Source organism: Cryptotermes secundus, unplaced genomic scaffold (assembly GCF_002891405.2).
Source record: "Cryptotermes secundus unplaced genomic scaffold, Csec_1.0 scaffold594, whole genome shotgun sequence".
In the NCBI taxonomy this organism is placed as follows: domain Eukaryota; kingdom Metazoa; phylum Arthropoda; class Insecta; order Blattodea; family Kalotermitidae; genus Cryptotermes; species Cryptotermes secundus.
Genome location: NW_019737090.1, coordinates 249719 through 269996, shown reverse-complemented (window position 1 = coordinate 269996; position 20278 = coordinate 249719). Strand labels below are relative to the sequence as shown.

Sequence of the window (20278 nt, the reverse complement as noted above, 5' to 3'; positions counted from 1 at the left end):
CACAGAATTGTTCTCTGAATGAGAAAATGGCTGCCTGGGTTAATGGAAGGGTATCCTTTGTTTAGGACATTCTATGGTGAAAAATAAGGGAAAATCTAAAATGCCGAGTGCATCATTCACATCAACGCGTTCATATTTAAGGAGATCACGAAGAAAAGTGGCCAACAGGATTCCACTTCTATCCCGGTCAAGTTCTGGTAAGTTGAAAAGTTGTTCCTTCTCGAAGACCAAGTGTTTGGACTCGTCTTAGGCCCATGTCTGTTGACAGCTTATTGTTATGTAGGATGTAACAAGGATTGTATTTTCATTGAACATTTTTCGACAGAAGTGAATTATGAATTAACAATATGCTCATTAAAATGTGAAGAAATCGTTCGTTTCAGTTTATAAATATAATTGCAAACCCAAAAAGTGACTACTTAACATTATTGCATGAATGTTGTCTCTCCTAGGTTGAGTAAGTGGAATATGGACAATAAAGGTGTATTAAATTTTGCAAAACAACCTTTATGAAATTGTGCACTAACAGCGAAACATGTATTAATTTAAATACGGGGTATGATGATAAAAGAAGTTGGAGCAACTAAATTCCTTGGCCTACAAATTGACAGTACGTTAGGTTGGCAAACACACGTTGAATGTTATTGCCGCAAAATTAAGTTCAGCATGCGTTGATATGAGGACAGTAACATCACTCAAGAAAGTAGATGCTTTATAAGGAGAGTGCTTATTTTCACTCTTATCTTCTCAAGAGGACTAGTATGCTGGGAAAATTCTATAAGCAAGAAGAAAGTATTTATCTCAAAAATAAAAAATAATTAGAATAACAGCAAACATTAGAGAAAAAGGAGCCTCTAATAGATAAAAAACTTTTACTTCATACTCTTGTTACTGTTGTTCATTGCGTATAACATGGGAAAGTTTCAGATTAATTTAGGCATACACTGTATAAACATAGGACATAAATATGACTTCCATAACTTCAGTAGCTATCAGAAGTGTACTATGCAAGAATCAGATTATTCATTCTTCAAATTATCATTGACAATTTAAATCAGGAAGCAAAGTTTTTGAATCAGCACTGAAAGACTATTACGCTAAAGGTAAATTTGTCCCTGTGCTTAACTAATTAAGCACTACGCCATGAAGACATCTGGGGGAGTAGATGTATAGATCCACATTTTCTTGACCTCGGCACTAGTTGGAGGTGAGTGGTCAGCTTCACACCCTGGCTGCTTCACCCCTGGTGAAAGAACCCCTGCTACCTATTGTATAGGAGTTTGGGTGGGCCCCACAGCTGTTCTGGACAACATAAAGAAAAGGAAATTCTTCACCCTTCCGGGACTCGGAACTCCAATGCTTCAGCTGTGCAGTCCATAGCCAGTTGCTATCCCGGCTCACAGACTGTTACACTCCTTTGCTGAATGAGGGATTTACTTTAATTCAAAGTTGAAGGTATGGTCTGCATCATTGGTGTAGTTCTATAATGGATCCATGGAATGTAGGCTTCATGACACACTTCAGTCCTTCAAAAAAGAAAAGAAAGGAAAGAGACAAAGAGAGGATTAGTATTATTGCATGAGACTTTATATAATATGCTGACAGTATTCAGTCTCACTATACAACTGTTAAGACAGTAAGTACAACTGCATTACTTTTCATCTGCAGAGAGTGGAAATGGCCTCGTTGATGAATTATATTTGTGGATTTTTACCCTGAGTTCAGGTTTCTTATTCTGTTGTTGCAGTAAAATACATGTAAACTTCTATTATACTACTAGCATAAAACCATTGAAGTTTAATTGACAAATTTTCAAATACGTGATAATTTCCGAACATCAGTGACTCAAAAAAGTTTTTGAAAAATTTGTATGAAGGTACTAAACTGTAGTATAACATTTTTTTTTAAGGTAGTATAACAGTTTGCTCACAACAGTGCTGCTGTTTAGATCAAATGTTACCTATAAAAATGAACTTTGTCCGTAGTATGTAACCTCATTTTCTTCAATTGCATGAGTGATTTGGTCCTCAGATACAAAACAGACTCTTTATAAATTTCATGAATAACTATTATTTTGTAGGATTTTATGTTGTTACAGACATGGTTATGAAGAGTTTTATCTTCTTGCTTTTGTGTCTTCCCTTTTATTGACATGTCACATCTTGTAGTTAATGTGTTGATAAGTTGTAAAAACTGTCCGTGTGTCAAGTAAGATCTTGAATAAAAGGTATGGTTTAACAAGCTGTAACACCAAGTCATCTCATACCATGATCCTGATTAACAGATGATTTGTATTTATAGACAGTATGCAAAAGTTAATTTGTGTCTTGTTCAGATGTTTTGTACACCCCATCCTCAAATTGAATACTGTTATAACAGTATAACAGTACCAGGTTGGATGGCTTTACAGTACTAATTCAAACTACAGTTTTAGTATGAGAAATCTGTATTTAAAATGTCATTGGATTCCATGTGGACAAATGAGAGAAAGGTAGTAAGATGAGTTAAAGGTATAGTTCACAATGCAGTGACTTGTTTTTATGGCATTCAGTAAAGTTCATGGGAAAATTATTGCAGTACATTGTGAACATGTAGTGTCAGCTTACACGGTGAGTGTGTGAGTGCAACCTGTCTGCCTGTTGAGATGAAGTGAGAAACAGACACGTACATACTGTTACTTAAGTTACTTTTTTCTGCTAGTTTTCATCCTTCATCAACAGGTAATGATAAGAACAAAAGCCAGCAGAAGGAAAGAAATTTGAAGTGGAATTGTTATCCCCAACATTGATGGTCACTGCTTCAATACTTTACATCCTGTCATCCATGTCCTAGAATCTTGGCTTTTCTTACACTATGAAATTGCAAACACAACTTGCCCACTTTTCTGCAATTATGTTAATTTTTGTAACAGTTTTTTACTTGAAGGTTTTATTCTCTGACCTGAGGTCTTATGAAGTCTCTAATGTTCAACTTACAGTGATATGACATGACACATTGTCCATTACGGTAACACATATAAGAGTCAAGATTGGACAGTATTTTCTGGATCTTTCCTTCGTGATACTGTCTTGTTGAATGAAAATTGCAGACAGTCAACTGCATATCCCTTTTCACTGCTGGGGTGCACCACAGTTAGCCACTTTGCTTTCAGAGAGAGTTTTATTTCCATTGAAAATCCTTTCAATAAAACATCCTTAGCACACCTTATTGTTTGGTCTCGCTGAATTATCTGTTCGATGTGACCTGTGTTGACTGGTCTTTATCAGGATAATGGATGGGTTTGCCCTGTACATGATAACATTTAATATCTCAGAGATACCTGCGACAGTACAACAGTATTGTTTCAATCATAGAGACAGGTGTGTATATTCTGTGTGTTAAACTTGAAGCCTCTGCAGTTTTAATAGTTGGTGCATAGTTTTCCTTTGGAAGTGGGAAGTTTCAGAATGTTTTGCACAGTATCAGTCAGAAATCGTTGCTTCATTGCTGAAAGGGGGGAGGGGGTGTATTTTCCTCCTGATGGCTGTTTAGACAAACCCATTAGTGTCATTTGCTATGGATTTCACTTTGTTTCCCCTTCCCCCCTCCCTGATTTCCTTTATTTCTTCTTTGTTTCCACTGAGCCTGGCTGGTGGATTTATACACCCTTACAATGTTGAACACACTGCTTATTGCCAATACCATCAAGGAGGATACCTTCTCTGCTATGTTTGATATTCCTTTGTGAGAAGTGTCCTTTGGCAGTACACATTATAGCTGTCATTTTTTACCTGTATAGATGCTTTTCTCTAAAACATGTTTCCTCGCCAGATATAGTCCAGAATAGCCTCGTTGAGAATTGTCAGCCATGTTGAAGAAATGAATAACTTCACAGCAACACTTATTAGAAATATTGGATACTGTTCCTGCAGAAACACATTAACTCATTCAAGGAACAACACATGATGTCCACTATATCTATGTGTACTGTTGTTGCAATGAAGAGAGGCATTATGTGTACCATGCAAAGAGTACTTCACTGGCTTGTAAGCCATTAAGAGGGAAGTACACTGTTACTTATCACTAATGTTTTGTTTACATGCATTCCATAAATATTAAGAATAGAGCATAGTCTCAGTTGAAATGTTATGAAATACAACCAGAGATTGTAAAAAAAGTGAAGTTATTGTGAATATTTATACTATGATCTGCATCAGCACTAAGCAGTTTGTGCAAGTGTTCTACATTTTAAACATGAAATTTAGTTTTGACATGTGAATTATTTTGCTTGGCATTACTTTATGTTACTTGTTCTTCAAACATAAGAATAGTCATGGGAATTTTAAAGTAATCACCTTTACACATTTCTTCTAGAAGAACCATGTGAACTGATATGTCAAGTGTTCAATCAAAGTATGCCTGGAGCAGGCAGCACATCGAGCGGTTCTACTGCAACAGGTGCCTCATCGAGTTCGACAAGCTCTACAGCCACGGCAGCTGCCACTACTGCAGCAGTCGCTGGCAGTACTAATACACCTGATGTAAACGGTGGTGGTAGTGGTGGCAGCAGTAGTAACAGCAGCAATGGCAGTAGTTCTAGCCATCATTCGCCATATGACCTGCGTCGGAAATCTCCACCGCACCATTATGCTGCTGCTAGCACGAGTGGTACACCTCTTTCATCAGTCTCGGCTTCCACGAATTACTCCGCATCAATGCTCCCTGCTCGTAAAAGACCGCGTCGAACATGTTCAGTCACAAATGAAAGTGAGTACTGAGTTTGAAATTATGATATTTTAATTCAGTGTTTCTAGCTCTTTAGATATGAAAACTAATATAGGTCACATGATGTGCCTAATTCAGTTCATAATATTTGAAAGTGGTCTGGTTATTTATAGCTTTGGTTAAAATATAAAATAGAATGCTCACTCTAACCACATAACACGTACACCCATATATATTACATAGTTAAATGAAACGTTATATGGGATTTGAGAGTTTCACATTTGTGGAAATTTAGGTTTTTGCCTTCTGGGTTGTGACGCTCGTAGGTATTTACTGAAGTTTTAGAGGAATCTTCAGCCTGAATTAAGGATATTTTTACAACTTTCTTCCAGCAGCTTCAAGAGATACTTTGTAAAGAACAGCAGCTGATTACAAGAATAATCAGATATTTCTTTACAGTGTTTCTTACGTGACTTATCATCATCCCCTCATGCGTGTGTTCTAGCTTGTTCTGCCATTTCGGCAGCTCATTACTTGCAGTACGAGTTGCCAGCAGAGGTTCTTCTAGTGATATTTGGCTACTTACTGGAACAGGATTTGTGTCGAGTGAGCCAAGTTTGTAAGCGCTTCCAAGCCATCGCTAATGACACCAAGCTGTGGTAAGTCATCAATATGGTGTATGTAGAGTACTTATCACACGATTCATAGCTTACTTGTATAGCTTACAGTATGCAGAAAAAATGTCCTGTTAATAGAAGGTAATGCCCTTACTTCTCATGTACAGTAAATAGGTGAAAGAGAAGTACGTTGTAATGTGCAGGTGAGCTAGCACTGTTATTTCATAGTTTCATCTGGCTTTCTTCTCCCAGGAACCTGAAATAATAGTACTATAACTCAGAGGAGTCAGTGTAGGCCCCGCACTAAAATATTAAGATCAACACTGATGTCTCGTGAGCTGCTATAATGGCTTCAATGATTAAATAAGAGGTGGACCCTACTGGCCCATACACCATGACCATCAGTCCTCCAACAATCCTGCACTTTGAATAAAGCGTAATAGCCTAACTTGAAGGGGAACTTTGTTGTCATGATGCACCATGGTCTCTGTCTCGCTGTCATATAGGCTGTATCTTACAAAGTTTAGCATCTTTTCTTCATCACACCACTAAGGGAAAACTGTCCCTGTAACAGACAATGGAGGCCCATAGGGTTGTGGACATCAAGGCTCCCACATTTTTAGATAGTTGGATCACAGAAGGTGGTGAGGTTGTTGATCCCAGGAACATAATGTGACTAGAAGGATTAGTGTTCAATTAACAAATTCCTTCCAGCCGCACTGTGACCCTGGGGTCAACTCAGCCTCTAACATAAATGTGAATCAGGAATCTTCTTGGGGGAATCGGACAGCTGACATGTAAGGCTGACAACCTCACCGCCATCTGTGAGCTGATTGACTAGAAAATGTGGGAGCCTGAGCAGCCTCCGTAGTCTAGGGATAACGTTCCCACCTCGTGACTCAAGGTATGCAGGTTCAAACCCGGCGGAGTTCATGGAATTATTAAGGGCAGAAAAATTCAGGGAACAAGTCCTCCGGGAGGGACTTTAAGCCGTGGGTCCCGTGTCGTAGCTTTACGGCACGTAAAAGAACCTCATATCTCCAAAGGAGGCCACTGAGCAAAATTCAGGACATTTCCCGCCCAACAGTAGTCTCTAACGCCTCTGATAGATTGGGGAAGCATTAAAAAAGATACCGCTAAGCCAGTAGAGGCCGAACTCGCTGGCTCGGTCGGGACTGATGGTACGCACCAGTATTGGTAGGGTATAGAGACTCGTAGAATATCATAGAGGGAAGCACAATGGACCAATACTGGTCTAAGTGCATGGGGAAACCCAGCCTCTCCAATAACTAACTAACTAAATGTGGGAGCCTCGATGTCTCAACCCTGTGGGCCTCCACAGCCTGTTACAGGAATAGCTTTACCTTTCTCCTCACACCACTACCACCAAAAAGGAAGGTAAGTCATGTAAGATCATAGTGGTGTAAGTGAAAGCATAAAAGCTGTGAAGAGAAAAAAGAGCAGTATATAATTTATTAAAGGAGTAAGTACCTATGTATTGTAGTGAATGTTTTCACATTGTTCCGTGAAGCAGAGGAAGTGAAGATGTTTCCAGCCTGTTACATAGGAGAGATTGTAATAATTTAGAAATTCTGAATCAGTGGGATCACGTCCAAAGGTGGATAGTGGTCATCACATAATAAAGCAGAGGTCTAGGGAGGCCTCTTGTTGATGTAAGCAGGATGCTGAGGTAGGACATGCATTATCATGTGATGAGAGTATCTTGGAAAGGGACTGCTGTTGCCCAGATGTGACAATGGAAGTCTCCATCAGACTTTGGCTAACAAACGAGATAGTGTTCAGACACCAGAAAAATGAAGATCTTCACCATTATATGGCAGGGTAAACATTATCAGAATTAGGCCGAAAGCAAGGCACTGCAAAATTCTCGAAGAGTTTTAATCTGCATAACAACTGTAATCAAAAGGAGGAGGTGGGTAAGGAACCACTATGCAAAGTGATCTCACTGACAACATACACAGAGATTAAGATTGTTATTATTTTGTTATTGTAGTAATAGAAATTAAAGTCTAGCTCAGTGCATGTAGTGTATATGACTGGTACTGAAAAGATTCCATTCTGCCTTGATCACCTTCAGCCAGCAGTACATATAGCTGGCATGGCACCTGTTTATCACCCAGATTGGCAACCAGAAACCCTAGTTAGAGCCCACCCCCCAGAAGAGAGTCAGGCTACAAAGGTGGCAGCACTGGAAATAATGTCCACCATCCATTACTATGGTTAGGGGTGGCTGATACAACTTTTTGTTGCAGGAAAAACTTATACCAAAGTGTGTATGAGTATGACTTGCCTCTGTTCAACCCAGCTCCATGTCGCTTTGAGTTCATGTCTCGAGATGTTCCTGGACATCTCAACCCTTGGAAAGAAAGTTTTCACCAGTTGTACCGAGGTGTCCATGTTCGGCCAGGCTATCAGGACTTAACATTCCAAGGCCGCAACATTTCTTACTTCAACACGGTGCAGGGTGCCCTTGACTATGTAGATGAACGTGGAACAGTGGGCTCTGGATCCAGTGATGGAAGCAGTGGTCATAGTTCTCTGGTGTTTCTCCATGCTGGGACATACCGTGGCGAGTTTCTTGTAATAGACTCTGATGTTGCATTAATTGGGGCTGCCCCAGGCAATGTGGCAGAATCTGTTGTCTTGGAGAGGGAATCAGAGTCCACTGTTATGTTTGTTGAGGGAGCCAAGCAAGCGTATGCTGGTCATCTCACACTTAAGTTCTCTCCTGATGTAACATCCACCGTTCCACATCATAAACATTATTGCCTGGAAGTAGGAGAGCATTGTAGTCCCACAATAGACCATTGCATCATACGAAGTACATCAGTTGGTGAGTGTTATAAACATCTTAGATGTGTTAAACATGTATATATAGGACACTGTAAGATGGCTACCTTTTCAAAGAGTATTTTTGGTAATAATAATTGTATTATTTATCAGGTGAAACCCCACTGTATGTTTGCTATTCATTCTTGATACACAAAGTTAATAGAGAGTCCGTCGAGTGTAACAATTTGTAGGTCACTTTTTATTATTATTTCTGCCTTACATGTTTCGGTTTGACACAACCATCATCAGAGGCACTTGCTATAATTATGGAAACACTGTCGCTGTTTTTTGATGTTGATGATTATGTTTGTCGTGTGGACGCTGCTACGATATGTTGACGTGTAAAAGCACAAAACATGCTAAGATAGTTGAGTACACTCTCAAGTTCTCACTTTTCATCCGAACCTATTTTTAAGTTAAAACGCTAAAATGTTAAAATATTTGATATAAAATGCTGAACTCCTTGTTAATTCATCCCGAAGATGGGAGACGTCAGCTTGAGGTTGTATGGCTTATGGTTTGATATGTTCCTGTGTGCTGTGTGCTGTTTCAAATTTTGCATCATTTGTACAGGTTGCAACATTGAAGGAATATCTATGCAATAAGTTTCACTTGCTTCAACATTATCTCTCCTGACTGTCTCATTATTTATTAAACTTTCATTTGCCAGTGACAGAGACAGTTACGTACAGTAAGCGCTTAACAGCCAGAACTGTTGCAGCAGGTAACATCTGTTATGTATAAATAATACCCTGTAAAAGGTTTCCAAGAATTTAAAACTCAATAAATTGTGTGTCAGTATAGATGTAACAGTACTGAAAAGCTAACAGTTCTGGTGGTAAGTTTTCCCACATATCGTTGGATTGTTTGGGGTGTTGGGTCCGCTTCGATATAGTTGAAACTTACTCATAGTTAACAAGAAAGTGGAACATTTCTGGATTCAGAACTGATGTCCATATGATGATCAGTTAGAATTTACAGAATTCATAAATGGTATGTGTCTACTACGTGTTAATAGAAAGTAACACTCTTGTTTATTTGAAATTCTTGTAATACAGTAGAAGAATCCCAGTTAGTATCTGGATGTTGCTGTATGTTGTGTAACCTCATTTTGCTATTTTTGAAGTTTTGACTACTGCGAATGGTTATTGTAATACAGAAAACACATGGCAGTTTCTGAGTAATAAATTCGTAAGTACAGAGAAATTGAGGGAAGTGTCGTTGGGTTGTGTTCCAGTTCTGTAACAGGGCTCTGGAAATGTTGCCCACTTGCACCATAATTTAACAGACTAGTAATATGAAAATTTTAGTATAAAGAATACTGGTAACTTGCTTGTAAATGCATTGTCTTTAGTTGGTAGTAGATTTAGGGTAATTGTATTTCTGAAGTCCTGTTCTCCAAGTGGTTTAGTTTTTTGGGGTGGGGTGAGACTGAGTCCACTTGGTACATTGGCCTATTGTACCAGCCCTGGATGATAGATGATGATGAATGTGGAGCAGTCAGTAGAATGAGAATTGGCAGGGGAAACCAAAGTACTCAGAGAAAACCTGACCCAGTGCCAGTTTGTCCACCACAAATCCCTCATGACCTGACCTGGGCCGCCACAGTGCGAAGCCAACTGCTAACTGCTCAAGCTATAGCACGGCCCTTGTTCTCCAAGTAAGTGATGACTTCCATTTTGACAAACACATGTTCGAGGTGAGTGATGTGAGGTAGGAGTAAGTAAGGAAAGGTGAAGTAGATGTGAATGAATTGGGGGTGGTGTAACTTCAGTCTCAGAAGTCTCATTACAGAATTTTCTGAAGCCTTTGTGAGATCTGTGTTGTTAAAATAAAATTGGCAGTTGAAATATATATAGTAGTAGTGAACGGTGGGGCACGCGTTAGTGTACTTGGTTGAGACACTATGCTAGAAGCCGGAAGGTCACAGGTTCAAGTCCCGATGAGGTCATTGGATTTTTCAATTTACCTAATCCTTCCAGCCGCACTGTGGCCCTGGGGTCGACTCGGCCTTAACAGAAATGAGTACCAGGAATATTCTTTGAATCTTCTTGGGGGTAAAGGGCGGCCGGCGCGTAAGGCTGACAACCTTGCCGCTGTCTATGAGCCAATAGTCTAGAAAATGTTGGAACCTCAACATCTTACAACCCTGTCACGGCCTGTTACAGGGATGCCTTCTCTTATTTACTTACTTTAGTAGTGAACGGTAGATGAAAAGCATGTATCAAAGATTGTTTTTAATAGCAGGCTGCTGCTATCTAATTTTGTACTTGTTTCTTGACATGTTATGGAAGGTAGTTGTGAATGTATTTAATAATCGGTTGTGAACAGCTGACCAAAGATAATCTACCATCTTGGGGGTTGGGCAGGGAGCCAGCAGCCCCATATAAAAATTATAACACTGCAAAATACTACACAGGGACCTTGGACTTGGATGCATCTATTGCATTTTGGTGTCTCATCCTGAAAAGTGTTGATGACTATTTGGAACTTCGATTAGGATTATGAAATGAAGGAGGAAGGGATAGGTGGTGCATATAGCATATGTAAGAGATCTTAGTTGCTAAATCAGAAGGAAAAAGACCACTTGGGAGACTTCACCCCATAAATTTTAGAATAGAATATCAGAATCAGCCTTAAGTAGCTTGTTAGGGTATGGACTGGATTGATGTAACTGAAGCTGTGGCCTCTCAGGTTCCATAAAAGGCAGTGACTCTTAACTTCTCGAGAAGTACTGTTGTCTGTGAGGTTAGTTGGTAGATGCATAGTGACACTTTTTATTTTGCAGTTGGTGCGGCTGTGTGTGTAAGCGGTGTGGCAGCAAATCCAGTAGTGAGGCATTGTGACATAAGTGATTGTGAGAACGTGGGACTATATGTAACAGATTATGCCCAAGGCACTTATGAAGATAATGAGATAAGCCGCAATGCTCTGGCTGGAATCTGGGTCAAGAACTTTGCCAATCCAATTATGAGGAGGAATCATATTCATCATGGTAGAGATGTGGGAATCTTCACCTTTGATAATGGAATGGTGAGAAGTAGTTCTGTGTTATTTGCTAGTGACTGTTACCTAAAGCTTTGCCCTAATAATGTGACGCATCTGTTTTGAATTCTAATGAGGGCATGATAATGCTTGTGATTGTTTGGAATAATTTTGCCATGTCTCCATTAGATGTGAATTGTACAGATAGTTGTGTTGCCAAGAATTTGGCATTGAAATAGACATTAAATGGCCCAGACATGGGGTAGATAAGGTAGAACCGTCACATTTTCAGCTTAATACTTTTGGAACGTTGTTTTAACAGGGCTACTTTGAGGCTAATGACATTCATGACAACCGAATTGCTGGCTTTGAGGTGAAGGCAGGTGCCAATCCTACAGTTGTACATTGTGAGATTCATCATGGGCAGACAGGTGGTATCTATGTTCATGAAAATGGCTTGGGTCAATTCATCGACAACAAGATTCATTCTAATAATTTTGCTGGAGTATGGATCACATCAAACAGCAATCCCACCATTCGACGCAACGAGATATACAATGGCCATCAAGGCGGAGTGTATATATTTGGAGAGGGACGGGGACTTATCGAACATAATAATATTTATGGTAAGTAAAGTGTCTGGAGAATTAGTTGTGATTATTATACAGTATGTTCCGGAAAGTTCCTCGTGTCAGAATTGTGAATTTTATTTGTGCTTCAGGAAATGCATTGGCAGGAATCCAGATTAGAACAAATAGTGATCCTATTGTGCGCCATAACAAGATCCACCATGGTCAGCATGGTGGTATTTATGTACATGAGAAGGGTCAAGGTCTGATAGAGGAGAACGAAGTATATGCTAACACACTGGCTGGTGTGTGGATTACTACTGGTAGCACACCTGTGCTGCGGCGGAATCGGATCCATTCAGGGAAACAGGTTGGCGTATATTTCTATGACAATGGCCATGGCAGATTGGAAGATAATGACATCTTTAACCATCTGTACTCTGGTGTGCAAATAAGGTAACACATTGAGTAATGAGGGAACCTGTTCAGTTAATGTTTCATAATTATGATATGTGAATGTAAATTAATTACAGCTGTTTAAAAGTGGTATACATGAGCACTGGAACAAGTTGGTGGAATGTTGTGAAAGTTGCACTGGTAGTAAAAACTTAGATAAGCAGACATGAGGAATAAGTGTTTTGCTCCTTTTCTTCTTTTTATTTATATATTTGAAGGACTGTAAAGTAAGGAGGAGTCGATCACATATTTCCTCTTACATATAATCTACACATCCCTATTTGTGGGGAAGCAATTTTGGAAGAAAGAATTCAATATATTTTTACCTCTGCTTTTATCAGCAAATGAATCACAAATGAATGTGAGCACGGCTCCATTGCATTTCTTCAGCTTGTTGACCCATTTTTAGGTAAAATGGTACTGTTGATGAACGTGGACCTAACTGGAGTGTTACCAGTTTCTACTATAAATATATTTAGTTTCCCAGTTGAACCTGTGCCCCCATTTTATAACCATATATGAACAGATTGCCAATAAAGTATTTGTAATAATATTTAGATATATTGGTTAGTGTTGTAAAATGCATACCAGGTCATTATGTGTTAAATAAGAAATAAATTGTTAGTACAAGTTGCAAGTACTATAGATGTTACACGGTCATTCTTATACCATAAACTCCCTATTATCTGGTATACATGCATGTGGAATTCTCATGCAGCCAGCAAATATTCCAAAGAAAATTTACAATTTTTATAAAGGAACTTAAAATGGATGCTCATATTGTCATCCTCCTTGCTGGAGTGCTGTGCATTATTCTCCCTGATGCATGGGTCATTACATCAGAGACAACTGGAATTTCTTATTGCATTGCTATATATCTGAATTATTTTACCCATCAATCCATAATGCACTTCATTTTGACTGTCTCTTGTCATCGTATGTTTATTAGACTGTTCTGTATTGGTAAGAATTTTATGTACATAATTCAGTTATATATTTTAACATATGAATTATTAAAGTTAATAGGAAAAAAAGTGACACATTATAATGAACCCTTTATTGTGTACTTTCAGAACGGGCAGTAACCCAGTAATCAGAGGTAATAAAATTTGGGGTGGTCAGAATGGTGGTGTCTTGGTTTATAATGGTGGCTTGGGGGTGTTGGAGCAGAATGAGATCTTTGACAATGCAATGGCAGGAGTTTGGATCAAAACAGATTCTAATCCGACACTTAAACGAAACAAAATCTTTGATGGCCGGGATGGTGGTATATGTATCTTCAATGGTGGTAAAGGTATATGAAATGGTTTATTCTTCTGACATATTTTATATTTTATATAGACGGATGAATGGAAGTGTTGTGTCTTTTCTTTCTTCTTACAATCTTTTCATTTTGATTTTTGCCGGCTCTTTCATGTCTTCTTGGTGACCTCCATTACCTGACTGATTTATCTTGTTCCACATCATCCCATATATCTCTGTTCTTTACATTTTAATTCTGTTTTTTTTGGGGGGGTGACATCAATTCTGTATTTTCATCATCGTCAGTAATCTGTCAGACGACAGGTACACAGTCTCTTCCAAAACAATTCCTCTCTTACGTCTTCTTCCTCGTCTTCTTGTCACTTCTATCTGCCCCTCTATCTTTCCTTTAATAACTTCTTTTAGAAGGCAGTTTCTGCGTAAAACATGACCAATCCACTTAGCCTTCCGTTTTCTTATTTCGTGTAGGATATACCTCTGCACACTGACTCTATTATATTGCCAAATTAATTTGATAATCCCTTGTCAAAAAATCATTGAATTCCAACTTCTTGAAACATTTTGTTCTTAATCCCTTATTGTTCCTCTTTATAAGGATCCTCATTTTGGTATCAAATACAGTCAACTCTCGATTATCCGGGGGCGGATTAACCGGTTTGCAGCTTAACTGGGGCTACTGAGGCTTTTTTGAGGCTTATATGTTGTTTAATATTCATTCACTTTTGTTTCACATGGCGAGTTGTAACACTATTTTCGCACTAGTGTGAACCGAGCTCTGCATTCTTTGGTTCCATTATGCTAACACAATGTTCTAAGGTAGGGGTGAAAGAATGCAAGGATTTGTGGGAAGTTTCAAGGACAGATACATCGCCCCAGTTAGTATCTTTGTATCAATCTTCAAGTGCGTTAGCAAAATGTCAGGGTGTAAAAGGAAGCATGTTGTGTTAAGTATTCAACAGAAAAAGGAAAATGCCGCAAAAAAGAAAATGACAATATTAAATTTTTTTAAGTGTTAATATTCGTAAAAAGTGTTGGATGTTGTTGAAGACTGTGATTGAAATAACTAATTCATACTTCAGTGTAATGTAAAAAAAAGTATTAAATAGGCCATGAGATGACATAAAGTGAGGTTGAATAAATTTAAACGCAGGCAGGCCTATAGTATTATGAAGGTACAGTATTACAGTACTACTATTAATAAAATTTGTCTTAACCGGGTTTTCGATTAATCGTGATTTCCATCCCCACCATTAGCCCGGATAATCGAGAGTTGACTATATTAGTATTGGTTTAAAATATGCTTACATATTGTTATTTTGCAATATTGAAATATATTGTGACATGTAGACCCATTGCTAGGGAACAATCATAGTCCAGTCTGACTGGAGTGAGTTCTAGGCAATCATTTATTATGAGTTATTGTAATTTTTTTGTGATTAAGAGATTGTAAGGAAATGAGTGATAAATCCATTCCAATCGAAGTCCATCATTAGTCACACCTGTAAACACTTAACAATATGTTATGAGGGAAACCTTTGTTGTTACAGTTTATTTACTGTATATACCTTTCATACCACCATTGCTTAACAGATTCATATTCTTTTTCTAGGTGTTTTGGAAGAGAATGACATCTTCCGTAATGCACAGGCTGGAGTCCTTATATCTACTCAGAGTCACCCTATTCTCAGGCGGAACCGAATATTTGATGGACTAGCAGCAGGAGTAGAAATTACAAATAATGCCACTGCAACATTAGAAGAAAACCAGATATTTAATAATCGTTTTGGAGGACTTTGTCTTGCGAGTGGTGTTCGGCCTATTGATACTGGTAAGTGCTAAGTGCAAGCTCATTACAACAATATGTCTAGAGAGGCCTCTGTCCTTGCACATCAGCAACTTATTACCGTAAGATGGAGAATAAGAGATGATTAAATTATAAAATTCTATTACCATTGCCACATACATTTTATACCGTGTCCTCCACTACCTGAAATTGTCTTTTTAAACTAAATTATTTTTTTTTCTTTTTACATTTTGTATTTTAGCCATTCGATACATTTTTAAAACCTCCAGTGAAGCTGTGGCCCTTATGCCTCATGTCTTTCCCAATTCACTCATTGCTTTCTTATCTTGCTATCGAAAATGTTTTATGTGACTTAATAATCAGCATCATTGACCCACATAGGTTGTTCTACAACATAGCTGTGTGTCCTGTGTTACCTTCCTAGGAATAGTCTTGTATCTGTGTCCACCGTTTTGTATATATCTGCTTAGATTCTGTTCTTCTAGTGGTCATTTATTCAGCATCTTCACGTTTTATACTCTCACAGTGGGTACACATTTGCTGAACGAAGCAAGTGAATGAATATAATTTTGTATGCTAGTCTTGTTCTGTATGCTTTACGCACTACATTGAGAATTACTCTCTCTTAGGGTTCAGTTCTCTTCATCATTTCTACTGAATAACATAGGAGCACATAGCAACAAAAGTTGTTTATCGCCACATTTGAACATGAATTCACTCTGATGTAAAGCTCTGACAGGAAACCAAAGTGAAAGCATACAGGTGCATTCGTTTACTTTTAATTTAAGCGACCTCCATAGTCTAGGGGTTCCCATCTCATGACTCAAGGTTCAAACTTTCATGTCAGCAATGAAAGGGATACAATCACTGTCACTTCCATAAGGTTGCATCAGAAGTGTGGGATTATAAAAGCAAACATTGGTGGATGGTTGGTTCTTGTTTGACCCGTTTTATCTAGGATTTACTGTGTTTAATAACTTAAATTGTCTTATCACTAGATAACAAGATTTTTAGTAATCAAGATGCAGTAGAGAAGGCAGTTGCCAATGGTCAGTGTTTATACAAGATCTCCAGCTACACTTCATTTCCAATGCACGACTTTTATCGATGTCAGACATGCAACACAACAGATCGCAATGCCATTTGTGTCAATTGCATTAAAACGTGCCATGCTGGACATGAAGTTGATTTCATCAGGCATGACAGGTATGTTCAGGTTCTTTGTAAGTTTGTTTAATTCTGTTCAGTCTAAGAGTCATTTAAAATCTTTTTTTTTTTACTTTCTGTTGTAACTGAAGAATTACTCCAATGAGAAATGATCAGATAATCTACAGTTCAGATTTGCCAAGCCTAATAATAGGAAGCTTTGGGGGCAGGGTCCATTAAACTAACAATATCATAAGAGGTCAAACAGTTCCGTCCAGTGTGACTAGTAAAGATTTTCTTATTCCTGTCACTCGTTTTTGGCTAAATTAAATTGCCATTTAGAATGCTGAAAAATGCATAGTGTCATAAAATAGTTGTTTAATACTTTCTTAAGCTAGAAATTCAAAATAAAAAACTAGGTCATTAAGAATGAATCCATTTGTGTGTATACAGAATTTTGAAATAACCAGCCTACGTATACAAAGTTTAGGTTATGGCGATTTACAGTTATTTTCACACATTTCAGTCTCTGTTTTTTCTTCTTCAAGTAAAGTAATAATAATAATAGATTTTGTACAAAAGACATAGAAAACAGCTGTTAACTTACATAGCTTTGTATAGCAAGTGTCACGTAACTTCAAACAAGGCCAAGAGTGCCAAGAGTAACCTTGAATGCGCAGAAGAAAAATTTCAGACAAGGGGTGGGTTGCAGGAATGCGGGGAATGTGTGGCCTTCTTCGAAGTTACGTGACACTGTCTCTACTGTATCTGTGTTAATGAAACATTCTGGTTCCACCGTGCCATGTGTTGATTCTCCGGTCATCCTAAACACAGAAGGGTCAGAGTCTTAACAGTGAGTTGACTATAACGGGAAAGAGTGTAAGGAATTAGAAAAATCTGATGTGATGTGAATTCATAAATTGTATCTGATAAGGAAACACCATGTGAACTCCCACATGCATCTCTTTGGGAGTTTCCATTGTCATATTTTCTAATAAAGCCTGAAATTTCAATAGTTTTTTAGATTGTTGTTTTTTTTTTATTGTCTTCGTACTTCCTTGGTTGGAGGTCTTCTACCAACTGTGACACTTACCGTAAGAACAGAGGTTAAATATTGTACATAAGAAATTTCAGACAACTAAACTTTAACAGAAGCAGAGTTATATTGGAATGTTATTATCACATGTCTGAATGTTTTGAATTACCGATAGGATTACTGTGGATTCATAATTATTAATTTATTTTAGGTTCTTTTGTGACTGTGGTGCTGGCACATTGACAAACCAGTGTCAGCTTCAGGGCGAGCCAACGCAAGACACAGATACTCTATATGACTCAGCAGCTCCAATGGAATCACATACCCTCATGGTCAATTAAGTTATACTGACAGGCAGCAAGGTGAATCTGTGTACTGCCTACATTAGTGCATGTACCAGTGGTATTCTGCGACAGGGAAGAACATTGTTCCTAGACCACTTGTGCACAGATGTGAGGAGGCCTAATTGTCTCGAATTACATTAACCTCCCACAAAGTATGGCCTATACATGCAATGTGCTTAAATCTTGGTGATCAAAGAGACGAGATCCTAATTAATTGAATCTCCTTATTTCTTTTTTTATTATTTCTTTTGGATTGAAACATGTACACATTAATGGTCTAGAATGTGTTGCGAAAAATTCTTAACAAGCGATTTTTTTTGTCTGTATGTGTTGTCTGAGTAATTGAATGAATGTGCTATGTGTGTGTATTGGTATGCATGCCTATGTATGATGATACTGTAAATATATATAAATATATGTGTGTTTACTATAACCAGTAGAAAAATTGCAAAGTTAAAATATTCAGTTTATCCTGTGCTGCGAATGTTGGAGATGGATAAGTGAAACCAGCAGGTGTTCAACATGTATATTGTTCCAGCGATGCCAGAGAAAACATGATCTGGAGTTCTTGCCAAATCAAAATGGTATGCAGCTATAGTATTCCATGCCATGTTTCTTGGGGTTGTTTTTACGTTTCTATTCCATTCGCCTTTTTTATATATATATATATCCTGTAGTAGAATGTCTATTAATACGATTACTGCCCTCGTGCTTTATATATAATACCATATGAAATCAAATTTAAATGTGGAAGTTCAAATCCTTTGTGTGTGGGTCATTAAAAATGATCGAACATTGAGCCAAACTGTAACATTTGCATTATGCATATCCTTGAATCAGATTTTATGTGTGACTGAGTAATATTGTCAAGCTTATAAAGCTGGAGTTACCCAGCTTTTTAAAGATCTGATTTGCCACAAAAGACTGTTGCTTTATTTGATGTTCCCCTCGCTATGTAAATAGACTTTAATGTGTTTGTGCTGTTTTTGAGCAGAAATTTCTAAGTGTAAACTTCATGCTATGTCGTATATTTTCATTGTATTTTTGAAGCATATTAATGTTAGTGTATCTACGAATTTTTAGTTAAAGAAAGTACACTAACATTTTCGAAATGAAGTATATATATATATATATGAATATATGTTTTGAGTTGTCTTTTGTACAAAATCGAGAAGAAAACTTACTGACTGTAATCATGAGTCTGGGAAGTGTACCAATCACACAGAGTTGTTAAGTTTGTGCTCTGTGTTGTAATTATTACCATCACAAATCCTGGAAAATGAAATGAAACGGTTTTGAAGTAACAGAACTAAAGCATAGTCCGTCTAGTTTCCAAGTGCTGTAGAGATGGATGAGAAGCAGATGTAAATCTTATACTGACATTAAAACTACCTTCTCCAAGTGCCATACGAATGTTTCTAAAACATGGTTCAGTATTGAGTGTAATGAATGCATTGCTTTTCCACAACAAAACCAGTGCTTCTTGGACAAACAGCTGTGTGGGATGGAAGACATGCAGAACCATAAGGAGAGGACGAGGCATTGTTCAACAGAGCAGACTTGTTATGCTAGTGAATTATGCTCTGGGTTCTCTTCCATATGTCAGTTGTTTGTTGTGTTTGACATATTTTGATTTCTAGTTAGTTGTATGTAACATTCTTCCATTTTACTTCCTTCTCCCCAAACAATCACTTTAAAATCTGCCAAGTACTGTAAATGATACTGCGCTTCTTTACAACATTATTCAGCTGTGGTAGTGGTAGGCATTGTCTTTGACAGAAGCATCAGATTTGTGAGTTTAATTCATGTACCACAAACTTGTAGTTATGCACTTGTGCTGTAAACATATTAGAAATATACACAAGTATAAAATACCATAGCGCATGATTGATTTTATTGTTTCACATTTCACTGATATGGTGGAATAACATAAATTGTGTTAAGCTTTTGACAGGAACCATAAGTGTGAACATAAGAGGTTCTTTGTTTGGTAGTAATTATGACAGCATGAAAATAAAACCAGGTGTCTCTTTTCCAACAGACATTAATGTCTCTACAAAAGATGTCACCATTCATGCCTCAATGACAATATATGTCATAAAGCTGAATTCAGCATCTCTTATGTTTTTACCATTGTAATGTTTACATGTGTATTGTCAGATGTACGTTTTCATGATGATATAAAAATGAAAGTGCATTTTTTTGGTAAATAGCCGGTTCCTTAAACAGGATACTTCATACCAGAATAATGATATTATCAAATGATATGGTTTGACTACTGATGGGTTTTGGATTGTTGACTGAATTATTGCACACTTTGTAGTTCACTATTACATATGCACTAGTGTCCACAGTCACGTCTTCACTGCTGTTGCTTGGAAATGGCTTCCAACAGTGGATGTTCCCCTCCCTCTGGGTTCCCAAACAGTTCCTGACCTCAGCTACCAGCTTCTAACAGCAACAACACACAACAGCTGAACCTCAGCAGTTCTCTGGCTGAC

At 37.9% G+C, this 20278-nt stretch overlaps 1 protein-coding gene across 1 annotated transcript; it reads left to right on the top strand.

The window, feature by feature from the left end:
• The first annotated feature begins 26 nt into the window (after positions 1–26).
• LOC111870118 (F-box only protein 11) lies at positions 27–19656 on the top strand. The gene is made up of 11 exons (XM_023862142.2): positions 27–197; positions 4354–4746; positions 5210–5363; positions 7595–8175; positions 10963–11207; positions 11482–11785; positions 11881–12184; positions 13258–13478; positions 15057–15275; positions 16250–16457; positions 17645–19656. The coding sequence occupies exons 1-11, from the start codon at positions 74–76 to the stop codon at positions 17772–17774; spliced, it is 2883 nt and encodes a 960-aa protein (XP_023717910.1). The 5' UTR covers positions 27–73; the 3' UTR covers positions 17775–19656.
• Positions 19657–20278: the final 622 nt, after the last annotated feature.